This window comes from Camarhynchus parvulus, chromosome 2 (assembly GCF_901933205.1).
Source record: "Camarhynchus parvulus chromosome 2, STF_HiC, whole genome shotgun sequence".
Taxonomy (NCBI): Eukaryota; Metazoa; Chordata; class Aves; order Passeriformes; family Thraupidae; genus Camarhynchus; species Camarhynchus parvulus.
The window spans coordinates 42,363,767-42,387,363 of NC_044572.1; the positions used below are offsets into that span (position 1 = coordinate 42,363,767).

General features: G+C 37.8%; 1 protein-coding gene across 4 annotated transcripts in view; it reads left to right on the plus strand.

Moving 5' to 3' along the window:
• ANO10 (anoctamin 10) overlaps window positions 1-23,597 on the plus strand; it is a 141,273-nt gene that overhangs the window by 93,712 nt on the left and 23,964 nt on the right. For all 4 annotated transcript variants that reach the window (XM_030943457.1, XM_030943455.1, XM_030943456.1 and 1 more), the window contains one exon: window positions 6,522-6,638. In XM_030943457.1, the coding sequence (XP_030799317.1) occupies window positions 6,522-6,638 (117 nt within the window). The remainder of the gene's footprint in view (window positions 1-6,521; window positions 6,639-23,597) is intronic.

Sequence of the window (23,597 nt, forward strand, 5' to 3'; positions counted from 1 at the left end):
CTTCTTGAAAACAGAAGGAGAATGCAAAAATATGTAAGGGCAGAAAAGACTAGCTTCCTCACTAGGAGATGATGTTTGCAGTATTTTATTTTTTGCTTTGCTTAACTCATTGCTTCTACAGTTGCTTCCTGGAAACATGAGCACAGAATCTGTTTCCTTAGAGATTATCTTAACTTTTTTTATTTACGAAAAAACCCCTTTCTTCTTGTCTTATATGTTAGTCTCTTGCTCAGCAGTGCTGGTCTGGAAATGTCTTCCTTTTATTTTTTTCCATTTTGATAGCATATAAAGCAATTGTAGTATTCAGAATAAAATTGCTTCTTCTGAGAGGAACCAATTAATTAGTTTTAAGGCATAAGACAGACTTATCTGGAAAGAGGTGTGTTTTCAGTGCTTCTGGAGGCCAGAGCTGGTAAAATGAGCCCAGATTCTCATGATGCATTTTAATACTTTTTACTTTGAAATATACCTCAGAACTGCATATTAAACCTGGTATCTTTTTCAGCATAGATTTCTACTTGTGACGTTTTACAGTGCATTGGTAGTAAAAATACAGACTAGGATTTCTGCTCTACCTCAAACAGTTTCTGTAGTGTAAATGCAAGGAGACACCATGCAAGCTGGCATTTTTCCTTTCAAAGTCAGTAATTTAATACATGTTGCATTCAGCCATCTCCAGGAAAAAAAGAAAGCACTGTGATTCAGCCATTCAGTTTTAAGATCCAGATTCGGCAAATGACTTGGGCATTTTCAGGCTTAAATGTTTTTTCTGAATATATTTTCTAAATATATTAATAGATATGCTTAAAACTAAACATAAGCTTAAGTGCTTCGTTAAGCGGGTCCAGGTTTCAAATGTGCTGGTGCGGTCAACAGAGGACGGGTGATCTGCTCCTGCCCTTCTGACAGTCTGTGAAATGTTCTGGCAGAAATGGAGCTGCCAGGTTTCCTTGGGCAGCCTCTGTGTGTGTGTGTGTGTGTGCTCAGGATGTGAGGGGAGGAAAGGGATGTTCTGTTACAGATGACAAATGGACCGGATTAACACTGTCTGCTCACGCTGCCCAACACGTTTTGTAATAGGATTCTGCTCACTTGCATCTGCCTCAGCCACACTTTAATGGGTCAGGCTGAAACTCGCCCTGCTGGACAGGTTCTTTTAAGTTTGGAGTTTTGAGGTTTTGTATTTTAAATAAATGCCTTCCACCTTTTGTGAAAGTTGAAGATCTGTAGGTAAAGAAATAAAGATAGGCTATTTATAAATATATAAAAATCCGATTATTGTTGTGTTGAGGCATTGTATCTGTGCTTTAAGGTAGCAGTGTGCAGGCTGACAGAAGTTTCACTCTGATCTAAAGAATGTGCTTTGGGATGCTCGTATTCGAAAACTGTCCCAGCTTGGCAAAGATACAAGGTTCTGAAACATCTCTGGTTTATGTGCTTTGTAATGTCTTAAAGAAGCACATGAACTTTTCACCTGTACTGAGCATATTCCAGTTGAGAACTGAGACGCATTTCGCTGTGCTGGAGTGGCCAGAGGCATTGGATCTGAGGCAGGAAGGCTGCGCTTCAGTCCATGTGTTTCCCTGGAGTTTCAGTAGGGAGGAGGCTGAAATGAGGGAGAAATGGGCTATGCTGCTTTGGGAATAAATAAATAATTAGGGTAGATGGAGTTTACAGATTGTGGCAGGTGTTAGGATTGTGAATGTGTGCATGTGGATGTTTGTGGAAGAGAAGATTAATGGGAGAGGTGAAGAAACCATGAAATAGATCCAACATGTAATAACTTTGTCATTTCTCCCCTCTCCTCTCCCAGGATTTTGGACATGTTTTTGGATAAAGTGAAATTTTGAAAGAAAAATTCTATGATAATATATGGGATATGTGATTTTAAAAGCAGCATTTTTTGGAGTAGCAGAAGAAAGGCCCTTTTTTAAGTCCCTCAGCTGTGATAATTCTGTCTCATTAGCGATACTCTCTATTGAAGCCAGTTCAGTCCACAGGAGGGAAGGAAGATTTGGTCATGCTTTCTTCTTAGGTATATTGCAGAAATGTTTGCTCATAAATTTATTAATACCTATTAAAGACAGTTTAATTTAGTTGAACTTCCTGAGCTTTATGAAAATTTTTCTTTGCCTGTATTGCTTCCTTGACAGAATTACTTTTCACTTTCCTCCTGCTTTTTTTGCTCCTCTCAGAAACACACAAGACCCACAAAACTAAAAACTGTTGCCACTAAAAGATAGAATTTGGTTTGGTGTTTTTTTGACTTTTTGTTTTTGTTTGTTTGTTTGTTTGGTTGTTTGGTTGGGTTTTTGTTTTGTTTTATTTTGTTTTGTCTGTTCTTAGTGTTTGAACTTAGCTTATTTTAGTGTCAGAATACAGTGATCTGGAGTCCTAGCAAGGAAACTAATGATCTCCCTGCCTTCTGCTCTGCCAACAACATGATTTTGCTGTGATACTTTCCTTTGGCAAAGGCCAGCATAGGACAGAGGCTCGAGTGAAGAGCCATTCTCAGGTGTTGGCTTTTGTGTAGGTTCTTCACTTGTGCAGTTGGTAACCAGAGACTACCTTGCTTCAGAGTATAGACTGGTTCTAGGCTAGTCTAGGTCCAGATTTCTGATTTTAATTGAAAGTTTCTATAAGTAGTAGATTATGAAATAGGCTTTTGATGCAAAATTTTATTAATGTCTCCCCAGGCTGATGTTTCGAATGCACTTTATCAGCTAACCAGCAACACAGCTACTGCTTGTGTTCTTTTTTTTTTCCTTTTTTTTCTTCAGTTGAGTAGATTTTGTCAGGAATTGCTGTGGTAACTCCACTATAGAAATCAAATTAACTGTTCATAATTCCAGGAATTCAACCCTAATTGGCAATTTTTGTTTTAGAAGAGGTGAGGTTGGGAACCCACTGCTGCAAAACACAGCTGCTGCTTCTGCTCTTGTCGGTGGCTTTGCAGAACAGAATAGTTCTTCTGGCTCACCAAGCACCTGGCACAGGACCACAAGAGTTTAATACCACTGCATTTATCAGGGGGAAGGGGTTCAGTGCTGTTTGTGTGCTCACTTGGCACACTGCAAAATAAGAGGGGACTTTGCTGTTGGCATTGGAGAACTTACCGCTTGTGGGAATGCTACCCCGGGTTTTGATCGCAGTGGAATAGTTCTCTTGTAATCATGAAAGGCATGTTCTTGCCTTTCACTGCTTTTTAATGGTTGCAGATAGAAAGAATGGTTGGGTTTGTAACCTGGTTTCAGCAAAAAAAAAAAAAAAACCAAACCAAAATAACCCCAAACCAAAAACCAGCTCTATGAAAATATTTTTAATATTGAACAAATACATTCATGCTAGTGTAGCAAATTTGGGTAAACTTTAGTATTTTGGTTTTGTAACATATTCATACTAGTGTTAGTGTAATGAAAGTAAATCTTGTCTTCTGGTGATTTATACTATACTTCTTAGACATTTCTTTTTTGAAAGCAGATGTCTGCTTTTTGTGGATCTGACTTCCAGCAGTTATACTAAACAAGATAAGAAATCACTATGGGAATGTGACTGAAATAATGAACTTAACTACTCACCTCCCTACTTTCTCCTTCAATTTCTCTTGAAGGACTACTTACATTTCTTTTGTCAAGTTACAATTTCAAAATGAAATATAAACTGTTAATAAAATAGATCCATTTATTTTCAAGAGGTTTCATGCATCACATGACCCAGATTAATAATTTCTGCCTTGACGGTTTTATTAATAGTTTGCTAAATTTGCAAATATGAACAGCTGGAAAAGTTATCCAGGGGAGGCTGTTTGTCTGCTGGCTTGTTTCAAGTTCATGAGAGTTATGAGGTGGACTTGAGCTCAGTCTGCAGTCTGTTAAGTCCAGTGTGTTTTCTGAAGTCACAGGTCTTGCACACAGGGACATCCCCCACAGTCTGGGTACTTTATGACTGGTAAAGCTTTGTTTTCTCGGGAGGGAAAAGAACATTAAAAAGCCATTCAGAAGAGTAAACCAAAGGTCTACCTAACCCTGTAATTTTATTTTTTTTTTTTTTAACAATGGCCTTTAGTGGATGCCTAGGAAAGACATGACAGTGGAGCAGGCAGAAGTAGTGACTTCCCACATCTGTACTCCAACTTCTGGTCCCACTCTGGCTTGAAGACAAGTCAGAGGTTCTGCCTTCTTGTTTAAGACTGTGTCCTTGTGTGTGTTGGCTGAGTAGTGCTAGCATGAAAACTAATTTCTGACAAGCAGCTAGTTAGGTAATCCTGCAGTAAAAGTCATTACGTAGTGAAGCAATTTAAAACATGTTGCTCTTCTAAATTTATTTTAAAAGATAAAATGTTTTCCAGGATTAAATGCAGTGTTTTTGTTGGGTTTTGCTCTGATTTCCCTAGATGTCTCTTCTATTCCTTCCTCACCTGTATTAAAAATGGGAAAAACTTAGGCAGTCTCTATCCTCCATAATATTATTTACATTTCCTTGAAATTATTTGTTGCATTTTCTTAAAAGCTGTTTGAATTTGGAACTACTTTGAAGTCTCTGTGTAAAGTTACTCACTTGGCTCATGTTTTTGAAATTCCTCAAGAGGCAGTGCTTGAATAATTACAGTTGCAAACTTTGACTTTCACTCCTTAATATGATTTCAAAAATACTTTTTTTTTTGGTTAACTAATGTGAGATGAACCCCATTGCAAAGGACTTTAGGAATCTAGAAGTGACATTGTGTGATGCTGAGTCTCTTTTTAACTGCTTATTTTAACTTTTTGGATAAATATCATTCTCCAAATACCTCAATTTTTGTTAATTCTGCCTTAAGCATAAGATTTTAGCCCAGTTCTCTTAGTTAGTTTTGATTAATTCTGAATTTGATCTCTTTATTTCTACATTTACACATCAAAATTTTATCTGAGGGTTAGTTACTCCCCCTTCAACCTGTGATTACTTATGACTTCTGCATAGGAGTATTGTCTTGTTCTGTTGTTGTTTTCAACATTTTACCTTTTTCCATTTAAGAAATTCCTCCAGAGCTGACTCTGATCCATGTTTTATTGCTGTGTGTTTTTAGCATAAACCAACATTATTTGCTATCTTTTTTTTTTTGGAAAAAAGGTTTCTTAGTAGCAGACAGTATTAACTAGAGGGAGAAAAAAGTCTAAATGAGGGAGAGAATGTTGTACTGTTGATGTAATTTTTTTAATAATGTGGTATTAATCATTGCATTACACCCAAATCAATACCAGTTGATTCATTAAACTTTTAGTCTTTGTTTGTTCATTGTATCAATTTTCAGCCTTTCTTTCACCTCTTTAAAGAAAGTGTTATTCCTTGTAATGTTTGTTTCTTAGACCTGCTATGTTTCTGCAATACATTTTAAGAAATATTTTAACGTATGGCTCTTTGTCATTGTTCTCTTGTTACCATAATCATACTTTTTACTTTAACTCTTATATATTAGCTTGTTTAGAGTTCCATCACAGCTCCTGTGAAGTCTGTAGTGTTTTCATTAGCTTCTTGCTTGTGTAATACCAGAATCTGAGGGATTTTTGGTCTGTTAAGTTGTTATTTGTGTGCCCAAGTCCATCAGAGAGGAGCACTGCTCTGCTTCATTTTATATTTTAAAATTCGGGGGAAATTGGGAAGTAGTTTGGGTGTGCTACCTAAATTTAAGCACCTCCATGAGTGTCATCATGGCAATGTAAGCATGTGCTTGAAGTTAAGCATATATAACATATAAGGCACATTTGAGTGTTGCCTTATCTTGCTCAGGGTGTTCTCAGCTGGGAGCAAGTTCCTGCTTACAAATATGCAGCATACTGTCAGCTCAGGCCTTGATAAAAGAAGATTTATTATTTAGATTGTAATTGACATAAATGAAGAAACAAAACTGCTGACTTGACAGTTTGGCATTTGTGTTTTGTGAGATAGTGCATGTTTAAGTGAAATTTAGAGACCAGGTTGAACAGAATTTCACAACTATTTTCTCTTAAATGAGATAATAAAATTTTGCAATAAATTATGACTAATTTGACATCTTATACATGGAATGTTTCTCCATTTACTGAAAAGTTTCTGTTCATGAGTGTGTCACTTCTTTAGGGATTATATTTGTGTGTATATATATGTTTATATACATGTAAAAGAATTCACTGTGAAACTGTATATACTGGGTGTAGTATATACTATATTCAATTCCTACACACCAATAATACGTTTTAAAAGCTATTATTTTATCTGGAATCACAAATACAAAATTCAATTAGAATGTTATAGTATATAGTGAAAATAGGATTACTGTGGAAATAAGGCAGACTATCTGTGTTTAGATTCAAATTATGAATGACTGCAAACGGAAAAAATATGGAGTAGCTGAGGCTTAATGTGATTATAGTGAGCTGTGTTGTACGTGTCACAAGAAATCATTGTTTATACCTCTATTACTAAAATTTAGGAATATTATGCTGTTTTCTCCACGATTCAAACTCCAAAAAAACCCCATTTTTCTTCTTCCTTTTTTTTCACAGCACTTGCTACTAGCAATAAAGTTTATCATGGCGTTTGTCATTCCTGATAAACCAAGAGATATCCAGATGAAGCTCGCCAAATTGGAATTTGAATCTTTAGAGGCTCTCAAACAACAGGTAAGAGCATTTCAGATGCAGCTTCATTTTCTCTTAATCCATCATTACTTAAGAAGTGGAGCAGAGAGCTTTGACATATTTGTCCGTCCTTCCTACCCACCAATATATGCAAATCCACACCAGGAAAATGATGTGCCCTTTCAGACAGCTTGAAATTCCTTGTGTGACTGTTAATGTTGCACTTTATAATGTCTGTTGTCCTCGTGTGTGCAAACACACTTTGTTTATATTGTCACTTTTAAGGAAATTAGGCTCTATGAAATCTAATTTCATCTCCTGGAGGTGTTTGTTATTACAACATTAGAATTTCTTTCATTTCTGAAATACCGTCACAAGTAAACAGTTAACTTGGCTCTAGTAGTAATCAGAAATTGTAAACAGTCTGAACATGTTTGAAATAATTGTGTTGAGAGGTATATACACGTGAGGAAGTAGTAATGTTGCCTTATTTTAATGTCCATAAAGTAGTCTCATTTTATTGTGTAAATGTGTATATTCTACAGTATACTTTACAAACATTCCAAAGCAACTTAAGAAAATAAGGAACTCGATTGTTTTACTGAAAATTTCTGCTTTAACCAATAATTCCGTAGAGTCAGGGGGGGAGATCACAAGAGATGAAGATTGCATGGGGCTAGCTTCAGTAGGATACAGAGATCCTACAGAGCTGGTTTTGCAATGGTGGCATTCTTTAGGGGTTTCTGGCTGTACAATGCTAGATGGGATTTCTAAGCTATCTTACATATCAGAAAACAAACTAAGAATAAAAACTCCAGCACTGAGCTGCAGAGACTGGTTTCCCTACTTGTTGTTATTTCAGATATTTTCCCACTTCAGATGGTGATTTTACATGAACGTGTTCTTTGTGTGCTTGACATGCACGTGTGTAAACTCCTCTTTACTTTTTATTATGTGTGTGAAATGGAAGGTTACTTTTTAAAACGTCTACTGTAGCTGCATTTGACAAAATGATCTCTTGATTCTGAACAAACTGAGTCTATAAAAAATACACTGCCTTTTTTTTGTTCTAGTATCACACAAAACTGTGGTGTCTTAACTTTGTAGTTAAACTACCACAGTTTTGTGTGATACTAGAACATCACTATTGAGGTCGGTGCTGTCTTTCTTAATCAGCCCTAACAAACATAATCCAAATCACAGTTGGATCTAATGCCTGATAGTTTTGTTTTGTTTGTCTCTAGTAGGTCGATACGAAGTTACCAGGAGCTGGTCAGGGATCTCAGGGGGTTTTTAGATAATATTAAAAGAAACGGGACTACATTTCTATTTCAGCTGTTCTTTTTCTGTTTTCATTTTGTAGACAGGCAAAACTAGGTCACCCACTGGAATGTTAAGGCCAAGTGAATATAGTCACCTTTGGTCACAATGTTCCAGCTGGAATATATACAGAGTCTCTTTCAATGTGAGTGTGTATGTCAACAGTTAGGTCTTCATCTCCTATCCTAGCATCTTTGCATTCCTACAATGATATATGCATGATTCCCAGTTTTTCAGGGTTGCTTCATTAATTCAGTAGCAAAAAGTTAGTCTGAATTTCAGCAAAAATCTGAAGTCTGGCCTAGTTCTCACCTATGCTTTCAGATTTCCTAAAGGATCTAGGAAGAGTATTGGCTGAGTTTCAAGTGCCTTGATAGGTAGTTTAAATGCAAGTATATGCCATCACCTTTTTAGATTTCCTTTGATTGATACTGTGCTGTGTATGCCACAGACACGTAGATATTTGGACTTTCGTCCTCGTTCTTTAGTGTTTTTTGAGTGAAAAATATCTGCATTTAAAAGTAGTACATTGGCACTGCAAAAAGATACCAAAACATTTCATTCAGAAGCACATTTTCTATTTCTTCCTCTTGTTACTGAGAGTCAGCATGGTAATTTATGCTATATATCTTACTTTGAAGCAAGAAATAAGAACAACAAAATCCCCCAAAACATGTATTTAAAACAACAGGCATAAATATCTGGGGTAAATATGTTGCAGGGTCGAGTGTTATGGAGAAACTGATTTGTATATTTTTGTGCAAGTATGCATCACATTCCTTTCTTGATGCTATCCAGACATGCATTCCATTGTGTTTTACCATATAATCTTTTGGAGTACTGCTGTCTTGGGATGTAGCTATTAGAAGGGTATTGACTATGCCACACTGTAAACCTCTGAGATGCCAGAACAGATTATTGGGCTCTGTATACAGTGCATGGAGAGAAGATCTCCTAATACAGCTGCTTTGAACAGTTGTATTGATTATGTTTGGGATCCTTAATTTTAGGCAGTGGGAGTACTTTTACATTTTCATTAATGCCAAGCTAATTGCTTTTTAACATGCTGCAGTGGGACTGTAACTATTCTGTATTCAAATCCATTTGAAGACTTGAGTGTCTATTTGAAAGGGATTTTAGAGACTAGAGTGTCTCAGGTCTCTAATAGAGATGAATAGTCAAAATTAGAGGTTGCTAAAAAAATCCTTCTATGAAGGGTGAAAAATGCCATAAAAAAAATGAAGTCATTTTATATTGGAATGTCAGTCTTGTTTTGAAGTTCTCAAACTTTAGGAAAGGTTTTTAGAAACTCCTGAAATGTTTCTTTGAAACATTTCTTTACATAGTTTAAGACTGTTGAAAAGGGGTAGACTGTTGAATGGGTTGAATAATTTGATTTATTTTGAGAAATACTTTATGATTCAGTTCTAGTATCATAACAAAGTTTGTTATTGTAACTCAAGACAAATTTCTGAATCCAAATTGGAGGATATGCTACAGCTGTAGATTTTGCTTCAAATTTCCCTGGTATCCTTCAATGTAAAGAATGATAGAGGAGACTGCTCAACCTCTATTTTTGGGGGAAGCTGGGCCAGAAAATAAATTAATGTGAACTTTATTGTAGAGGACTAAAGAGATTATGGATCAAGATTCTTGGAAGAGGAGCAGCAGCGACTCCGTTCACACTCCCTAAAGTGTTGTCAGGTTCTTTGTCGCCTGGAAGGAAGCCTGGATAATGGGCAACTAGAAATGGGTATTGCCAGGGTGATGGGCCCATCAGGATCCTTCCTGGGGAAGTAGCCACTTGGGAAAGTGGAGTGAGGTGCCTGAGACTCTCCTTGCATCTTTGCAGGGCTCTGCTCTGGTGCCTGTACTTGCTACAAGCACAGAAGCATGCCATGCTCTTTGGTCTAGTTCCTATTTTAGGGAAGCCTAAGTATAGATGTGCTTGCAGGTAGCATGGGAACAGTCAGTTAATTCTCCAGTGGTTCAGGAATTACCACTGCATACATTGTACATGGAAATAATGATGTCAAACTTGTGTGAGGTCACTATCTAGCTTTTTCAGGGCAGTGACAGTAAAAGTTTCACTGATAAATGCTTCAACTTGTGCATAGATCAAAGCTTAATGAATAGACAAAAAGCCCTCGTGGTTGGAGTTGGGTCAGCCATATATCCTTATAAAAGGTCTAAGTTCCAGAAACACAAGACAACCACAGATGAAAAAGCATAATTTTCATTTTATGCACTAGGTTACAGTCATGTTTTCAGGTATTAGGAGATCTCCCCAGTATTACCTCCTTCCAACTGAGGCAAACATCAAATATATACCTTTTTTCTGCACTGAAACTAGACCCAGGCAAAAGATAGCCCAATTGGGAAAAATAATTATTCATGCAATTACTTTCTGATCATGAAGTACAGATAGTATGAACTCCAAGATAATGTATAGCTAGTTAATATTTTTCAAGGAAGGATAGTGTGTTAACACTGATTGGGAAAAGATAGGTATTCCCCATCAATGTCAAAGTGCAACTACTTACACAGCATCAGTACCAGGTCTGAAAACACAAGCTCATTGATATGAAAATGCTCATTTTTTGTGGTACTTTTGCATTAAAACATCTGAATTACATAAATCAGATAAATATGTTTTTCCTTACAGCATCTCCTGCACCAGTCTCTGAGCAAGATAAACATAGCCCTGATGGCAACAATAGAGAAATACATTTTCATGCAAGAATTGGCTTTTTCAGAGTAACTATAGAGGACAAAAACTGTCCTTAAGCTGGAGCAGAAATGCAGATATGGAGGATTTTTTTGCTCTGTGCATCCCTTCCCAGTTTCATCCTCATCCCTTACCTCCAAGGGGACCTAATCTATAAATATCCTGTCATCCCTGTGCTCTTGACTCCTTCCTTAGTGTTCTAGCCATCAGTGGGCAGTATCTTTTAACAGGAGTGCCTTTTCCTTCTGATATGTGAAGCCTTTCAGTGCTTCCTCTGAACAAGCGAGTCCATCTGTTAGGTATCTGGTGTCCATCTGTAAATATTCCGCCAGAAAGCGACTCCAGACAGATAACAGGCTCATGAGTGGAGGGCCCAGTCAGCTGATTGACAGCTGTCACCCTTCCTCAACTGGCAGTAATGAAAAGGGTCAGGCTTAGTGAACAGCAGCCATGAAAAGACGCCTCCTTTATCCTCCCTGGTGTATTTCTGTTCAGAGAGTGATAAAGCAATGCAGTTAAGACTTTTTGCTCTTTCAGACAGTATCTCCCTTGGCAGTTGTACCATACATATGCATTTGCTTCATGGCAGTGCTATGGTCTGGATATCCATAAACAATTGCTTCAGTTGCTTTAGAGTGATGTCCAGGTGTTTGTAAGTCAGTACTGTTCCTTGCTAATGATTTCCAGCAGAATAACAAGTTTTTTTAAGCAACAGTAGGTGCAACATTTACTAGGATTTCTCCAGCAGTGTCAACCTTTTCCTGAAAATGGGTCTTGTGTCTCAGTTCCCTCTCAAGGAAATGCAGGAAATTAGGAATGCTGTGACTGATCTCTGCATCATCATCATCATCACTGACCAGAGGCTTCTTCAAAACATGACAGTGTGTTTACAAGCTTCTTTTTGAAAAGGATAGTGAGACAATGACAGAAAGAAACAGGTGTCTGTTCACCTAGGTGCAGTCGTATGGAAAGTTTAAACCCTTCCTCCCTCTGCAGGTATTTTGGTGTGTGAAAGTTGCTGTTCTCTCAGTGAAAACCTGATTCAAGGAATTTCAGTGCCTTATCATTGCAATTCGCTACACTGCAGCAGCTTTAATAATGGCAAGGTTTCTGGTTTCTGACTGCAACTGCTGAACCTTGCCATTTCCCCTGGGAATAGTACCCACTAGCACTAATCATGTCTTTTCCAGCAGGAATACACTGTGCTGGCCTGTTAGAGTGTGTAGCCTCTCTGAGAACAGCTTCCTTTAGCTCAGATCAAAACAGAAGTATTGCTAACTTAAGGGTCTTCTGTACTGTGTGACATTTGTGCATTCTCCTTGCACCTCTTCAAGCTGTTTTTGTTGCAGAGATTTTCTATGTGCTAGCGTATCATGTGTCTCAAAATATGACTGTGGAGGTGATGGGGCAAGAGCTGCTTGACTTATCAGCTAGCTGCAGAAAGGACTCTTCTCTTTTTGTGGGGGAAGGAAGAGAACAAGATCTTTGTTTTTAACTGTCTGACGTTGGACGAGCATAAGTCATTAGTTCTTAACATCCTGTTTATTTATCATTCAAAATGGGAACTGAAGACAGTTTTTTGTGAGTCTGAACCAAACTCCTGGATTCTGCCTTATTTGATGCTGTAATTACCAGAATTTAGAGGGACCTGTAGTTTCAGGACTGCCCTCAAAACGCTGGTGAAGCTTGTTCCATGCTTGCTGGCAATGCTGAACAAACACAAGGCTTCAGTCAGACAGCAGGAAGGGCACGGAGCTGACATGAAAAGATTTCATTCAAATAATTTAAGATTTGCAAAACAGCCTGTATGAAGGACTGAAGAAACTTGAGCTCAAACATTGAATTTAGGTTAAAACAGAATACGAGTAAATAAACCACTTGCTTTATGTTTTGACACCACCCTCCCATCAAAAAATCCTTGAAACTAGCATTGTTTCTAAAGAAAAAAATTATTTAAAAAAAAAACTAATTTCCTTCTGAAGAAATATGTGGCTGCACTTTTTTTCATAGGCTCCACAGGTTTGTGTAATCAGATATAACTCACAGCTGATGTTAAAATACAACCATTGCCAATCATTGTTGGTTGCTGTAGTTTTTTTTAAGAGGGCAAACCTGTTACTTCAACTTCACAAATTCAATTTTTTCCTGTTGAACAGGAAGAACACTTTCAGACATGTCAATATAACATTTGCATATGTTTGGTACCAGCAGGATATAATGCAAGTAAGATTCATTATATTTTCATAACAGTTTTTTTAAGCATAGAAAGACTTGCACCCAGTCACAGAACAGACTGTGCTCAAACATAGTTTTGACAGAGTATTTCAAACATGAATTCCTTTAATCCTGGAGCTTGCTTGAGAGTGTGTTAATGAAAATTTCTTTCAATGGAAAAGTGTTAGCAAAACAAAAATAAATTGTGCTCCTTGAAGAAAAGAAAAGTAAATTCAAGTTTGGGAAGGAGATTTGTGTCTCCCCATTTGCTACTTTTCAGCTGAAGGTGAGATGACAAGTCTAACTGGTTGGGAATAAGTTAAACATTTTACTATGGGACTCTTGAGAGCTAACAGTATAAATATAAACTTTTAAATAGGCATATTGAGATGGTAGATGGTAATTTTGCAAGCTCTTACTGGGAACAGAAACAAATAATGCACCAACTTTCCAGGAGGTGTAGCTTTCTTTTTCAGCCAACTCTGTGGCTGTTGCTAGGGGTAAAACTGTGCATCACATTATGTTTTAATAACAGCTGAGTCTCTCTGGAAAGATAACCCATTTTACCTTTTTTCAAATCCTGACCTAGAGCCTGGTGGTGGAATGAACATCAGTCAGTTCATTACTCTCTTTTTGCCCGATGTCCTAGGTCACTGACAAGATGTGATCTCAATGAGGAAATGTGGAGTAAGGGGATAGGATAAAAACTAGGTTAAAATTGTTCTTACTGTAAGACTGCTGCAGCTACATGAAGCTTTCATAGTTTCAGAACCCAGTGGGGTTCTCAATTATGTGTGTACTAGTTTGAATGCAAGGCAAGAGGCTGTTCCATTTCCCATACAAATGAGGGTAAAGTGCACAGTGAGATTTGATCTCAGGAACTCTGGTAACAGCCTCTTACAGGGCATTCATGTGTCTGTAGTTATAGACTTCTAAATGTGGTTGTACCTGTTACTGAGAAGGTGAAGAACTAGAGTGAGAAGTAAAAATTAAATCTCTTCTCATGTTAAAATTCCTTCAAAAGAAAAGAATCCCACCAGGTTACACTTACCATGCTTTGATAATGGGATTGTCTTATAGAACTGAATAGAATTTGATGGTAAAAAATATAGTATTTGTTGTAAGCAGCTGTGGACTCCTTCACACCTGTTGCATTTTAAATATCCTTTTCCCTATGCTGCCTCAAGAGACCCCAATGAGAACAACAGACTTTAAGAGGAAATCTAGTTTATTTGAAATAATTAAACTTGACTCTGGAAGACTTTCTCTGTGAGCAGGAAGACAGTAATTAGGATACATCTCATCTTTTTGGAGATGATGATTTCAGGCAAATTTTAGGTGTTTAACTGTTACTGATTGTATCACTACCACCCCTCCTCCCAAGAAGATCTCTGTCATCCTGTCTACAGGAAAGCTCTTTCTGAGATGTAACTGGAGACCAAAGAGCAGGAACCCACAGAATTCCTGAAAAAGAGGAAAAAATTTAGAAGTGGGTTCATGTCTGCATGTTGCTAGTGATGACACCTGTACCACAATTTAAGTCTTTGCACATGCTGCACAGCCTGATTATGGTGATTCTAAGAACAAGTCTTCACTAGGATATGTTGCCTACACAGCCACTGGGCTTTTGTTCATTTTTGATTTTGAAAAAATCTGTATGCCTCCTGGTGCTGCCTTGAGTAGTCACACTTCCTATGGTATGAGAAATAGCACTGATATATATTTGCCATTTCAGTAAAACTCATGGCAAATAGTCAAGTTCTTGCTGTATGATTAATTTTTATTTCAAAATGAGATGTTAATTGCTTGTCTGGATAACGTAAAAAGAAAAAAAAAGTAGCTAATGTGTGTACATTTTGCTTAAATTCAATAGTGTGTATTAATACTTAATTGTGTTGTCTGTAGCACATGCTTTTGGTGTGTTAGAGTAGCCCTTGTGCAAATGTTTTTCACACTTTCATCACAGACAGGTTTGTGAAGGTGTTTTCATGGACTGCTGCTTCTGGCATTTTCAAGTATCTAATTCTGTGCCTTCTTCCAGTGTCTGAGGAGCTGATATAGTTGAAAATGCATTGAGAGATTGATTTTAAAAAGGTAAAAGTTGGTACTTGTCTCTGTTGTGTATTATTTTCTCTAATTTTCAATCTGTGGTGTTGACCTGAACCTGTAAGTTAGAGGCATTATTTTAATGGGCAGCCCAAGGTTATTTTATAATCACAGGTATGTACAGGCAAACCAGGTATAAACAGTGTCACCAGTGTATATAAATACAGAACATTTTCATTTAATTCACAAGAGACAGCAAAATCCCTTGGTACAGTCAAGGACTGTGTTGCAAAGTTGAGACTGTGTTGCAAAGAAGAGAGAAGCTACTGACACTTTGATCTGTCCCTTACTGAATCCATTCTCAGCACCATCTTTCCTTATACTTTCTGCTACAGCTATGGCTTGAGCTTTAATCTCATCAGGGATCTCTTCTGCAAAGATCACTTCTTTGACTGTCACAGAGTGAACCCTGTCCTGCATGGCTTGGATTGCTGTCACACAAGCAGTGACAATTTGTGCAGTATGTCTCCCAGCTACTGCTCTTTACCAGTAATGTCCACTAAGATGATTTGGTTTTTTCTACAAACCTGCCTTTAAAGCATTAACTTTCTTCTCCCTCACCCTCTCATCCGGTTGGAGTTCAGGATGGATGGAATGGTTGCTTTTCCTTCTCCAAAACTAGGCAAAGACTGCACTGCAGGAAATTTCAGTCTTTGGATGCCTCTGTCTCTTGAGGTGTTTGTCTGGGGACACCTGCCTGGCAGGTAGTGCAAGTGATTGACTCTTAGTCAAATTACCATTCCCCAGGAGTCACTGAGTTCCCAACATATGGCAACATTTGAATTTTGGCTTGGGATTTTTCTGCCACTCATAATTTCCTAGAACAAATTATCAATTCATATTTCATTTATAGTCTTGTAATTTATGCATATTATTTGGCAACCCAGTTTTGTCTACTTGTCCTTTTTGCTGCTTCTCAAAATTTGTGATAATTCAAAAATTTGAACGTAGTCAAATTTGTGCTGGGGAAAACCTTCCAAGTGAACAGACGGATATGAAGCAGCTTGGTCCAACAGAGGTGGTTTTATTTGGTTTAACTCCATTGTATTTGAAGACTTCTGCAAACTCTACATATGCTCATCCATGTCAGCTGAAAAATAATTATGTCTGATGGTATCTCTGATGTATCAGAATAGACACCACCCACTTGTTCATAGATAATGAGCAATTATGTGTTCTGTGTCAGTACCTGTTTCCTACTTACTATCGTGGATACTTGCTGTATCCACAATATAAGAATTTTACTATAATGTCTTAAATAATTTTGCTCTTTACCAGTATCCAGACTGACACCTAAACTGTATTTAAACACGTTCTTTAAGAGTTTGTTATTTCACAGAATTATGGACTGGTGTAGTTTTGAAGGGACAGCGAGAAGTCATCCAGCCCACATCCCCATGTTGAGCTAATTGGTATAACTGAAGCTCCTTGTCGACAAGGAAAGGTCATACTTTTAAAATAAACACTTCCTGCAGAGTGACATTTTGTCAGAGAGGTTTTTGGAGTTTTCTCCCATTTGCTTTGGATGATTAAAAAAAAATCCATATTTTTTCTTTCTGGAACACTTTGAACTGTGTGAGAGATTTGCTTTGTGAAGACATGCCGTGCATGTGTCACAGCAAAAAGCCCAACCTCTGTCACTAGTAGAAATGTAAGCACACTAGCTCCAAGTTGGATATGTATGTGTGGCAGAACAGCACCAGCAAAATTTAGTATATGTGTTTCACAGATATGGTGAGGAAAGTAATATTTTCACTAATGATTGTGTAACTGTGATGGAGATACACTGTTCAGTGGTGGACACTTCTTGATTGAAATAAAACTGGTAAATGATGAGGAACTGCAGAAAATTTGTTCCCTTAGCAGGGCATGACAGGATGCCCAGTGTCTGAGGAAGATGGAGAGGGTCTGTGCATGAAGGGGAAGGGAAATAGAGAGTCCCTTTTTCTCCCTGTGCCACCTCAGGCAACAAAACCAGGACCCTGTGTTGTCACTTCACTAGAAGCGGGTGTGAGGTATCAACGAGAAAGAAGTTCTAACTTGCTTTTATCTTCATTTCCTGCAACCGACTAGCTTCCTTATGAGGAGACTGGTGGCACTTGTATTGTCAAAGGAACTTGGTTTTGGCATTTCTTAATGGGTCTGTATGATTAGGGAATCAGAAAGTAGCTGTGATGTCATACAGGAATGCAGGAGATGATGATGATAAGAAAGTCTGCAGAGATTAAGCTCTGATACTTTTTCCAGCTAATGCACATTTAAGATGCATGTGAGAAGTCTCTTATCTACCACAGGGACATTTTTAAGCCTTTTGTTTCAGTATCAGCAGTTCTTTTTAATACATGTACAAGTGATTCTCATAAATTATGTGACAGCCTGAACCAGCAGTTTGTAACCTTTGCTGCCATAATACAGGGGGGATTATTTAGGGACAATTTAGCTTGTCAAGAAAAGGGTGAGAGATTTCGTTATGTAGGTATGTATTTGCTAGTGTGTGGAAGTGTAGTGGGAGACTTTTTGACTTCTTGATGAAAAGGTCATGTGGTCCAGTGTCTGAAATCAGACATTACATAAAGGAGGCATGATTTTGTATCTGTGAAAATAGGTGGATGTTGGTCCAGGCTAGAAAACAAGTGTATGAGGGACAAAAAGAACTTCCATCAAAGATAGTATGCCATCTCTACCAGCATCCACAAATGTCTAGAAAAGAGCAGGAAAATGTGGCAACTAAGTGCTGTACTTCCTCCTAAAACTCCCACGATTTCCAGTCATTTCTAGCTCCTGATTTTTCTAGGATAAATGCAGTATCTTTGTATTTAGTAGTCTTCAGTTATTCTTTCTTCCATGGTAGCATTCTGTTCCCTTTTGAACCATTTTTGGCTTTAGGGTCTACAGTATTCTTCAGGAAGCAGTGCCACAACTCATTATTCTTGATGCCAAGGATATAGGATGATTATTTGCAGATGTTTTAATATTGAGTTTGGTGGGAAAAAATTCTTTAGCTTTTATATATGAGAAGAGATATTTGGCCAAATTGTCATGGTGGTCCTTCTGTAATACAAGATTTTGAGTTTCTGTAACTGTATTTTATGGACTTTGTGGAAAATATGATGGCATTATTTACTTTTAGCTTGTTAATGATGCTTGCAAATTTGCTTTAAGGTAATTAGTATAATCAAATCACATGCTTCAGGGTTTTAGCTGACTCCTGTTTTCCTCTGTTTGTGTATAGATGGTCAAATAATGTGCATTGGTACAAATAGTCCTCTTTCTTGGAGGCCAGGTTAACATTTTGCTAACACAATGAAATCCAGACAGATTACCAAATTTGGGGAAATTCAAGTTGGCAAGATTCCTGTAGTTTCTTTTCTTTCACCTGATTACAGAACCTGAATTGATTCACCTAATCTGTTTCTTGCCACCAGAGTGGGGATATCAGCTGCTAAAGGGTACTTTCCTGTTCATTTTTCATGGAAAAACTGCTTCATCTGCCAAAACATGGAAAGTCTGGAGCACTGCCAGTTAGGTAGTTGTCGTTAGACAAGATATCATGACTTGGTTTGATCTCATGGCCTGTTGTGTTTTTGAAGTATGCCCGGCAGTTACACCACAATGTAACAGTGCCATGATATCGTTTGTTTTCTTAAAATAGCTAAGGTCGTCTCTGTCACTTTGGACTAGGTCACTTGAAAGTCCAGTCTTTCAAACTTTGTTAACTTTATGGAAGAAGAAAATACTGTACTGATGAGGAATAGGTACGTATTCATGCATATATTGCGTTATTTACATGTGTGACTCTTATATAAAGTTGTATTGTGCATCTGCAATTGTAATTTAATTCTAAATTGAACATTCAATTAGTAATTAGCTTTCTTATGAGAGGCACTTATGTGCAGAAGAATTTGTTTCATGCAAGGAGTACTTAAAAATACATAAGTTGAATCTTTCTGTTTGGACTCTCCTGTAGTTCTAGGGGGACATTTTGCTTAGGGAGTTCTGGCCAGCACCTCCATAATGTGTAGCTGAATTCCAGCAGCCCCTGCTTTCTGCCTACCACTTGAGTTGCATCTTTCCTTTGTAACTACTGATTTACTTTATTTATTTTCTTAAAGGCATCTTTATAGTCACAATAAGCAGGTTTTGAAAAGTTCAGCTGACTGTAGGCAACTACTTTCCCTGGAGGATATGCATTTAAAAGTTACTGTCTTTCTGCTTAGGTATTGTGTGTGCATAATGTTTTCCAGCAAACATTAATCGTACTGGGTAGCTTTGAGGGCAAAACTGTTGCGCTAAGATTAACATTTGAGAGTCTGCTTTAATGCCCAAAGCCTCTTAGCTTTTTTAGGTCAAATTATCTTGTATCCTCTGACTGTGTTTCTAAGCTTGCTACTGCTAAATGCTACTTTTAAAATTCAGATTCTGCGTTCTGTTTTTGTTGACAAGGTTAAGGAGAGGGTATCTCACAATTAAGGTCCCAACTTCAATGGCAAGAAAACCAGAGTGGTTCTACTTCCTTGGAGCTGGCACTTAAGAAGTGAGATGGTTGTTTTATACTTGCAATAGCATCTCTACTTTTTGTATTCGGCCAGTGTCATTATAATACTGGTGCTAAATGAGGCTGTTAGGCCACAACAGTGTGTTAGGAGGTAAACTTTTTGTTGACCAAGAATGTAGGAGTTCATTATTTATACCTAGAGTTTCTGGAAAGACTTTATTTCACAAATGTTTTCTGCAAGCTATAAATTATTATAAACAAACATATTAAAAAATGCATTATGTATTGTGTAACTGTGCTAGAAAAGGCAAATAGAGGTAATTTTCTTTAAAATGCCTTGTTATCTGCATTGATATCAGCAGAGATCTCAGATATCACTTGCTAAGAACTATTTTTTCACAGAATATGTTCAAAAGTTGTAGCTTTGTTAAATACTTGAGTTAAATACTGCTTCCTACTCAAAAAATTTTCTTTCCCTTCCTCCTCAGTGAATGCCCTTGTTTAATATTTGCCATGCACTCAGCTAGAGATTAAATTACTGGGGGCTGAGAAGAAAAAGCACTTGTAAAAACACAGGTTTCTCCTGCTGTGAAACCATGGCTGTAGTGTGCAAAATGTGATTTTTCTAAAGTTAGGTTTACTGGCAGGGGATATATATGAAAATGTCCAAAAAGCAGAGACCTCATCTGTTCCTGCTGGTAGCTAGCATGATGCCATTAGTGTCTGTAACTGGAGAGCTTGGCGGGCGGGGGAACTGAGGGAGGATTGTTTGGAGTTCTTTAAAATATCTCCTTGAAAGCCAGATAGTGAGACAGTTAGAGAGGGAGAGCTGTCAGATAGTCAAATATCTGGGAGATGGTTTGGCTGTCACAGTATATGAAAGTTATGTAAAGTGTATAAGCATGTTACATAAGAGTTCCCCTATGCTCCAGGTCACCGGCTGCTCTTCCAAAACTCACTGCCACCCGCCTGAAACCAGCCTGGAAACACACGCAGCACTCTTGGAAAATGGGCATCTCTGTTATTTCTGCAGCAGTGGCAGCAGGATTGAATGAGACACACATAGTAAAATATTCAAAAGTAATACAATGATTTGTAGGAAGAGACTTGAGTGTCCATGAGAAATTATTTTTTTTAACTGAGTATCAGTATAAAAGAGTAAATCACATACAGCAACTTGTATTGCAGTGGAACATGTTTCAGTACTATGAAGAGGTGGGGAGTTTTTAGGCCAGCAGGAAGGGCCTGCTCTTTATATGCAGTCTGAATAAGCATTTCTTTGCATTTGTAAAAAAAAAAGAATTGCAGCTCAGCATTTTTTTTGCTAGTTATTTTGTTATTGCTAGTAAAATCTTCTGCAGATTTAACTTCAGTTCTCCTGCAAATAGAAGCATGGATATTTCTCATGGGGGAATATCTGCTGAGGCTTCTTTAATCCATCGCAGTTTAAGATCAAAATCGAAAGGTGCTTGATGATGAGCCTTTTCCACCCTCTGCAGCACATTTTAATGGTAGCAGTAAGAGCTCAATTCTTCATGCTTCGGTCAGATAGCTACAGCTCCTTCCTGACAGTGTGCCAGATTTAATTTATATTACAGGTTAAATGGTTGAAATCACTGTAGTAACTGTAATAGATAACAGATGAGAACTCTATAAGATATTCTCTTCTTAAGTTATTGGGAAATTGAATTCAGCTTTGCAAAGGAGTATTCTTTATCATCCTTCAGTCTCCTCTCAAAAACTTGCTTGGAGGTGGGAAAGGCAGCACAGTGCCTTTGTGCAGATGGCATGGAGTGTTTGCAAGGAGCTTCTTCTCATCCAGATGTTGTGGAACGCAGATCACGTGTCCAGAGCCAAATGCTGACAGAGTGATGTATTGGTCACTGTTCAAAAAAAACAGGAGCAGTATTAGTTTCACTCTGTCCAGAAACAGTTTGCTTTGGTTGTGGGACAGTCACCATTAAGGTGAAGCCTCTGTACCTGACCAACATTGAACTAAACTGAACACATTTTTTATTAGAGACTGCTAATACCTGGGTCCAGCCTGTAGCCCAGTTACCTCTTCTGCCTGATGGTGCTTCTCAGACCTGTAGTTGTGTTCTGTGTTCATACCCAGCATTGCTGCCTCTGGCGTGTTATGGTGCTGTTGGTGCAATTCACTGCCAGAGTTAGGGGCAGGTCAGCTGTATGTCAGACCTTCCCCCCAGCCTCCTGCAGAAGGCTTTCTGCTATTTCAGTCTCTTGGCTGGTCCTACAGGAATCTCAGCTTTCCGTGAACTCTACAAAGAGATATTTGGCAGAAGTTACTGTAACCTGTTTACCTTCTTCAGTGCCATGAAACACATTTTGTCACCTCACAGTTGCTGGGATCTCAATGTCTAGTTTGTGAATAAGTGCTTTTTGCATTGTTAGTGTAAACTGAGTTTCGTGTCTTCCTTGAGGAAGTTCTCTGTCCTTATTTCCCATGTCTAGGAGGATTGCCCCATGAAGCCATACTGCAGTTCCTGTTCTGTTTAAGTAGAACATTTCACACAAACATCCTGTCCACTTGCAAGTCAATAGTCACTGGGAGCAAGACCTCCGCAGGCAGTTTTTATGTAATGAAATTATATAATACAATTATTTACATGTGGAGATATGTATATGCAGAATGTATAGCCTGTGTTCATCATGCTGCATTGTAATTTTTTGCCACAGCAGAGTTTATCTCTTACTGGTTTCTTATCTATGAAGAAATAGGGAGCTGGTTGTTTTTTCTCCAGCTGGGATTTCAGGACTGACTGTCCGCGACAATCATGAGTATCAAGTATATCAGCAGCAAATCCATACAATATAACTTAACGAACCAGTTAAGGTATAATAGTGGTTTTTTTAGCATTGAGTCTTTATGTAAACAAGGGGCAAACAAGTTAGTTCATTGCTCTTGCAACAAGCTAGTTCTGTACGTCAATCTGCAGCTGGATGGTTACTGTTATCTGACAGAGTGTCTCTGAGTATGAAATAAATGTGGTTTACAGAATTGTTTGGTATAAAAATAGTCTCCTCCCCTTCCTCTCTCAAATTTATTGTCTGAAATTTTGTACCTGCTTTTTGTATTCTGTTCATTGTGTTTCGTTCTGAAAGAGTTTTTGTCTTTACTCATCTTGGTGTGTAGACTCTTCCAATCTTCCCAGTTTTGCATTTCTCTGTTTTACTTACCTTAGTATTTCTTGTCTCCATGGGAGAGATTGTTAGGTTGTCATGCAGTGAGTTTCCTGAACCTGATTTCATAACTACACTCCTTGCCTCATTGCAGTTCACCCTGGACTCTATATCAGCTGTTAGGCGTTTTCAAGTCCCTGTACAGTGGGTATTTTGTAAACATCATTTATTTGCCACTATGAATGTTCCACAGCTCTACACAAAGTGAGAATGGAATTAATCCAGGAAAAGAAACGAGCTGAAAAATGTCATTTAAGTACCCATGGCAGCCTTGCTCAGCTAGGCAGTTTGTTTACATTGATTTTATAAGGACACAAACAAAGAACTATGGAAGAAAAGAATCTATTCTGAATTGTTCAGTTCACTCATCACAATATTCAGTATTTGAACAATATATCCCAGCCTCTCAAATAGATTAAGTGGCATTTAATTTACCCTCATTATGCACACATTTTTGTTATAACACTCAAAATAGTCAGTTCTTGAAGGCCTGCATTTCAGTGATAACAGAATGTGATGGTTTCCAAAGAAAACCTGGTGCAAAAAAAGCTGAATACTGAAACCTGAAATTGAAAGTTGAGGAAGGTGGAGGAGTGACAGGAAAGGTAGTTGCACATGGCACATTTAGAAGATCTTGTTCCTTCATTTGCTTTTTAACTTTGCATGGATACCAAAATCAAGCAATTTCATTGTCTCCACAGTAGAAAAAGTAATGAGCAATTCCTGCCTTCGTTGTCATGTTGAAATGTATGTTAACTGTGAGTTCTCTTACTCTATTAGAAGTACATTTTTATTTTCCTAATACAGTAACTCCTGTGCATATATACACATGTTTATACACGTGCATTTGCCTCTGAGTCTGTACATAGCCATGTGCCCTTACAACTGTTTTTTGGTAATACTGAATCAACTTGTCCATGGCAATTTTTAAATGCTG